The sequence below is a fragment of the Polistes canadensis genome, unplaced genomic scaffold, assembly GCF_001313835.1.
Source record: "Polistes canadensis isolate GaletaPanama2010 unplaced genomic scaffold, ASM131383v1 scaffold_3, whole genome shotgun sequence".
In the NCBI taxonomy this organism is placed as follows: Eukaryota; Metazoa; Arthropoda; class Insecta; order Hymenoptera; family Vespidae; genus Polistes; species Polistes canadensis.
In genome coordinates this window covers 404,325-410,753 of record NW_014569550.1, presented here as the reverse complement: position 1 = coordinate 410,753, position 6,429 = coordinate 404,325, and the positions used below count along the sequence as shown (strand labels likewise).

The following is a 6,429-nucleotide window of genomic DNA, read 5'->3' as shown; positions in this document are numbered from 1 at the left end:
TTATTATTATTATTATCGACGAAGAAAGCAAATGTTTATTTTGTTGTATTTTTATTTATTTTGTTTTTTTTTTTTTTGCTTTTTGTATAACGAATAAAACAGGCAAAAGAAGCCCACGAAGAAGTCGAATCGTGAAATGCCTGAGAGAGGCAGTGGCATAGTGGTGCACACTAGTACAGGAGTCGAGCACATCGTTATTACTTTTTTTTTTCATCATCTTCTTCTCTTTTTCTTTCAATCAACTTTCCCCCTATTACTCGTTTCTCTCTCTCTCTCTCTCTTCCTATTTGTTTGTTTGTTTTTTTTCAGTTATCCTCTTCCTTGTCTTTCTCTCTCTCTCTCTTTCTCTTTCATTTTTCTTCTTCTTCCTCATCTTCTAATCCTTTCGCTAATCTTCCATTTGCTTGCTTGCTTGCTTGCTTGCTCGCTCGTCCCCCCCTCGTTTTCGTCTCCCCCTCGTTCTCGTCCTCGTCCTCGTCCTCGTTCTCGTCGTCACGTGATGCGCGAGCCACAAGATTCGAATAAACCAAACACATTCAGCCGACCGGTGCCAAGACCGGTGATCGGCAACTGGGAAACTAGGTCCCCACGTCCCAGATCTCGGCGAGGAAAAGTGGCAGCTTTTTGTTCTTGAACTTAAGACTGTAGCACATCTCGTTGTTTTGGTTGCCGAGGGTCCTCAGTTCGGTCAATACTGACAACAATTTGGCGAATATTATGCCGGACTTAGGTTTTCGACGATTGTCGACGTACGCCTTGAGGGCCTCCAAATATATTTCTTGGATTTTTTCAACCTTCACGCTTTCTATCAGGTTTGGCCTCTCTAAAAAAATAACAAAAGTAATCAAATTTTGTCAATAAATGTAGATTTAATGATCGGGAACGAAGGAGAGAAGGGTTAGGTGTGTCTAAAATAGACCAATTTTCTTTCTATCTTTCTCTCTCTCTCTCTCTCTCTCTATATATATATATATATATATATATATATATCTATCTACATTCAACAGAATCCAAAGGTATTTATATAAGCCGATCGATAAATCAAGGCGAGACGGGTAGAAGTTACGTTAGATACGTTATCTAGGAACGTGAAGGATGGGATTGGTCCCGGTAATGCTTCTATCAGTTTCGATCGATTTACTAGTAGTAATACCTTACTATTTATTCGTTATACAAAGTTCCCTGATATATAGTACCCGTTTTATCTTCCTTTGAGAAATTCATCCTAACAAACCACTCACATTTTTAGATACACATATATTTATTTATAGTATTGAAACTGATTCGAAAGATTAAATAAAGATTATTATTATTATTCATTTCGTTGTTTGAAGGATTGATTGATTGATTGATTGATTGATTGAATAGAAATATTGTTTATTAATGTATTTTTTGTTTACCTGAAAATATGACGATGGCCGTAAGTAGCGCGTATTCAGCGTTGTTTACTTTCATGGCGTACATCTGCCGGCAAAAACGTAAAAGATCCTCGATGGTTTCGCCCATGCCGGCGACGTTGTAACTGTCGCGGGTGTATGGTTGATTATTCGCAAATATTATACTGTCCGTTTGTACGTCGTATTTCCTTGCCATTCTCAGCATCATAACCTCGCTCGAACATGCCTTCAACAATGCGATCTGATCCTCGCGCATCAACTTGTCGAAACCGGGCAACCTTTTCGCAAATTCTACAATTAACTGGACCGTAAATATCGTGATCTCTGTGATGTGCCTGAACCTATAATCGCTGGGGTTCTCTCCTTCCGTTGGTTGATGCTAAAGCAAATTTATTTATATCATTCTTTGATTAACACCTATATGGATAAATATATATATATATATATATATGAAATTATTAAACACGTTTACTACTACCGATGATGATCAAATGTTACACACAAAATTTATCAATCCTCGATAATACGAATTTAAATAAATATAATTCGAAGAAGATTTTGTTCTTAAACAAGAACGAAGAGGTAACTTTATTTTTCTCCAAACATTAGATATTTGAATTTATTTATTATTATTTAATGTAATATGATACTCTCCCTACGGCAAGATGCAAAAAAAAAAAAGAAAAAAAGAAATACTTGCGTGACAGTGAAAGTGTTTAATTTTTATTAAAATCAAATTAAAATGATCAGCAATCCTTACCGTGATCTTTTTGAGATCGTCCTCGCTGGGTTGCTCGTATTCATTTTGGAAATAAACGAGCCTGTGTATCAGCTCCTCCTGTTCGGGGCTGATAGGTTTGACGTTGCTGTAAGGGCTCATTGGATTGAGGACTACCCCTCCGCTAGCAGCTTTTCCGGGCAAGGACAAGGGTTCTGTTTCCGTCGGTTCGATCTTTACTACTTGATCACAAGTTCTGTACCCACATGGAGAACCGTTCATCGTCGTACTATTCGGCTTGTCCTTTTCCTATTAAAATCAGATAAGACAAAATCGAAACGTGCTAGGGTAACAGTAAAAAAGAAGCTAAGATAAGATTGGCATATAATGTCCGAATAATAATAATAATAATAATAATAATAATAATAATAATAATAATATAAACAATAATCAATTGGGTCAAGTACCAATGAAATAGTTAAAAGTTTTAAATAATACTAATTATACTAATAACTATTTAAAAATAAGCAATTAGCAATATAGTATAGTAAAACAAATAAGAAAAATAAATCAGTAAGAAAAATACAAGTAGTACTATTATACTTTTCTTCTTTTTATATAATTAAATTTATACAATCACGGATCATTGATAATTGATAATTCTACGTATCATGATCTAATTTTGATTATCCCATAGAAATACGAATCAATTAATAATTGACAAGTGAAATTCGGACATTTACCAAGTTAACAAAAAGAAAACAATGTCCGCCAATAATTGTCCGGCAATATCGAAATAGGATGAACATCTTACCCCTACCTTCTGAGCCTTCTTTTCCTTGCGTTTGACCGCACATTGATATTCAGGAACAACGCATTCCGGCCTCATGCCAACCGTAAGACACTTCTTGAGCCTGCATTCTTGACACTTACGACGCATGTACATGTCAATTTCGCAATTGTTTCCATATTTGCACTGATAAACCGCATTTTTCGTGATACTGCGTCTAAAGAATCCCTTACAACCTTCACAAGTAAGTGCATTGTAATGATAACCAGAAGCCCGATCACCACAGACCAAACAAAGTTCTTCCTGTTGTCTTGGCGTTGGACCTTTCTTTTTCCTTGCATCGCAACCATCGTTACCACTACTACTACCAACGGGATTTCCTCCGCCACCTCCACCGCCTCCTCCGCCGCTACCTCCTCCTCCACCACCTCCTCCTCCTCCTCCTCCGCCACCTCCGCCACCGCCACCGCCGCCGCCTCCACCACCACCGCCACCAACACCACCACCACCACCACCACCACCACTTCCATAACCGTTAAGCGAACCGGGCTGCGAGAGCTCATCCCTGCCTGAAATCAAAAAATAAATGTTCGTATTGTTAATTGTCATTCATATTTTAACACACATAATTTTATATTAATATATATATATATACTTTTTGTATGTAAATAAGGATAATAATTATTGAAGAAAAATCAGGACAACTTTTTTCATTCCTAATTTCATAATAATTCTCATTGAAATAAGAATTACTATCTAATAAACACCGCGTAATCCGATATCCTCATTAGCTCGTAAATTTATTCAAACGTCTTTATTTAGAATATGTGGATGGACTAGTTTTCTGATACGTAAACGCAAGATTTTCTGGTTTTTTTAAAAGCTACGTTTTAACTAAACAACGAGTGTTGTTATTAAAACGTTAACAAGTGATAGAGGGGGAAAGGAAGAAAGGATCAAGGATCATGATCAAGACATCGAAAGTTAAGCACGCGTCTGAAAAGAGAGAGACCTTACAAGTGTAATAAAGTATGCAAGTATTATTACTAACGTGAATAAGAAATCTTGCAATCACAGTTAACTCTGGATCGTGAGATTTCCGGTTATTACGATAGATCATACTACATTATACACAGACGCGTATTATACATGGTGTACATTGAAAAAGTTAGACGACTCGAAGGAAGTATGTATATGAGTAAATGATGCTTTTAAAACGTATACATATATATATAGTTTTAACTAATAGTAAGTTTCCCGCGTTCGTAAGAACGATTCTCCTTGGTTGGGCTGAATTCTGGTTGAGTGTGTTGTGTGGGTTCCAGTAACCTACGTGGCGACATCGTCACGCGTTTCTATTACCCCTTTTATCTGTGAAACTCGTCGAGTGGAACGTGTGCAAGCGATAGAAGTCACGGTCGGTGAAAGTACGGGGCCCAGAAAGAGAGAGAGAGAGAATGTGTATGTGCATATGCATATGTATATATGTTTTTAGTCGTATGTGTGTGCATATTTGTTGTTTCCGTCTTTCTCTTACAACTTTGCTGTCAGGTATGCACACACACACACACACATATATATATGAAGATATGAAGAGAGAGAGAGAGAGAGATACATAGCAACAGGTAGTAGTAGTAGTAGTAGATAAAAGAGACTGTGACTGAGAAACCTCTATCCTATCCATGTGTATCTGTGCTAAACATCAGGATGATAACCAGGTCCGGATCGAGAACGTGACGGGCCCCTTCCCTATTTGCCTGTTGGCTCTTTTTCTATCTTCCTTGGTTATAAGTATCTTCTTTTGATGCATGCGATAAAAGCCGTACCACCCCCACCTCACCCTATCCCTCACTCCCCTCATTCTCCTAATCCTCCTCCTACTCCTTCTCCTCATCTTCCTTCTCCTTGCGATTTAAGAAGGAACGCGCGTCCTTGTAAAGAGCTTCGAGCGAATCGCGTACCTTGCTCCGCATTACCACCACACACACACACACACACACAAACAGAGTGTTCTCGATGGATGGAATAGGATAAGAAGCAGTTATTCTCAACTAGAAAATTCTGACTTTTTGTACAATCGGATTGTTAACGATTTGATAGGGGACATTTGTAACCCATCTGGGTTTGACTTTGTATGTTTATTTTTTCTTACTTTTTCTTTTTTCCTAATCGGGTTTGTTTTTATATATCTACACGTGAGATTAGCAAAGCACGAATGGAGAAGATAATAGGAATATCCAAATGTGTATAATGGAAAAAGATAGAATAAAAATAGAAATAAAGTAAAGGGAGGATTGAAAATTCGAGAATAGTTATCGAGAAAGTACGATCGTAAACGGTGGAAAACAAATAGTTTGCAGTATCGAAGAGACAAGAACGAGAAGTATGATAACCGAGTGACCACTTGGCCCGGTCAGTGTCTCAGTATTCCAAGTCAATGTTTTCAAAGCGGTCAGTAACTTTCCTTTGGTTCTAGAGGCCACAACACGCGGCCGTGTAATTCTCTCTCTCTCTCTCTCTTTCTCTCTCTCTTTTTCTTTCTTTTTTTGCTGATGCGGAACACCGAAGATGCAAGAGAGAGAGAAAGATAGAAAAGAACGGAGAGTGAGATAGGGTTCTCAACTAGTTAAATTCTATATCAAAATTATGCACTTTTTCGAAAGATGTATTCAAGATCATCACGATCCTGAAAATATATATTCTTCGTTGTTATTTTAAATTGATATTTAAACAAAACAAAAAAATTCTCGTCTAATTTGTTAATAATTGTAACTTTAGCTAGAAAATTTCTAACTCCGTTACTAATACCAACCCAATCGAACACACATCGATAACTCGCTAACGTAAGAGATTGACAAACGTTCAAACGGAAATTAAATATACACACACACACTTTAATGAATACATTTTAAACATTGAAATTATTTCGAGGAGGAGGATATCGCGATAGTCTCTTATATATGCAACAATTTTACAACTCATTTAATTTGTATAGAAGCAACTAGAGGTTTATCATCATGGAATTGAGGACAATTTGTAGAAAATTGAAAAATAATACTCGTACGAATTGTTGCGTTTCAATGATTTCAATTCTATTTCGATGACGCCATCATATTAATACTCTTCTTTCCATCTACTCTGATATATTTTCTAATATTTTGTATTTTAAAAAAGAAAGAAAGAAAGAACGAAAATTTAAAAATAAACGACGATTCGAAATTCAAACAAAAAGAAGAAGAAGAAGAAGAAGAAAAAAAGACAACACGAATAAGAGAATTCCCCAGAAATTTTTTTACTTTTCTAGCTGATAAAATCCCCCGTCCGGTTGACAAGGAAGTAGGTCACCTGGGTTACGTAAAAAGATACAGAAGAGAAATAATACATGATGGGCTTTTTTTAAAAGGAAACGAAAGGAAAGAAGAAAAAATAAAAAAAGAACAATTTCGATGTTGAGAAAATCATTTTTCTCGTTAGAGAGATATATATATATATATATATATATATATATAAAATAAAAAAGAAAA

The 6,429-nt window shown here is 36.4% G+C and overlaps 1 protein-coding gene across 5 annotated transcripts in view; it reads right to left on the bottom strand.

The window, feature by feature from the left end:
• Positions 1 to 371: 371 nt before the first annotated feature.
• Positions 372 to 6,429, bottom strand: part of LOC106785905 (ecdysone receptor) — a 144,264-nt gene continuing 138,206 nt past the window's right edge. For 4 of the 5 annotated variants that reach the window (XM_014746734.1, XM_014746750.1, XM_014746741.1 and 1 more), the window contains 4 exons: positions 2,930 to 3,474; positions 2,158 to 2,424; positions 1,401 to 1,776; positions 372 to 823 (listed from right to left, as the gene is read on the bottom strand). In XM_014746734.1, coding sequence (XP_014602220.1) covers positions 579 to 823; positions 1,401 to 1,776; positions 2,158 to 2,424; positions 2,930 to 3,474 — 1,433 coding nt within the window. In that variant the 3' untranslated portion in view covers positions 372 to 578. The remainder of the gene's footprint in view (positions 824 to 1,400; positions 1,777 to 2,157; positions 2,425 to 2,929; positions 3,475 to 6,429) is intronic. The other variant, XM_014746768.1, reaches the window with a different exon arrangement.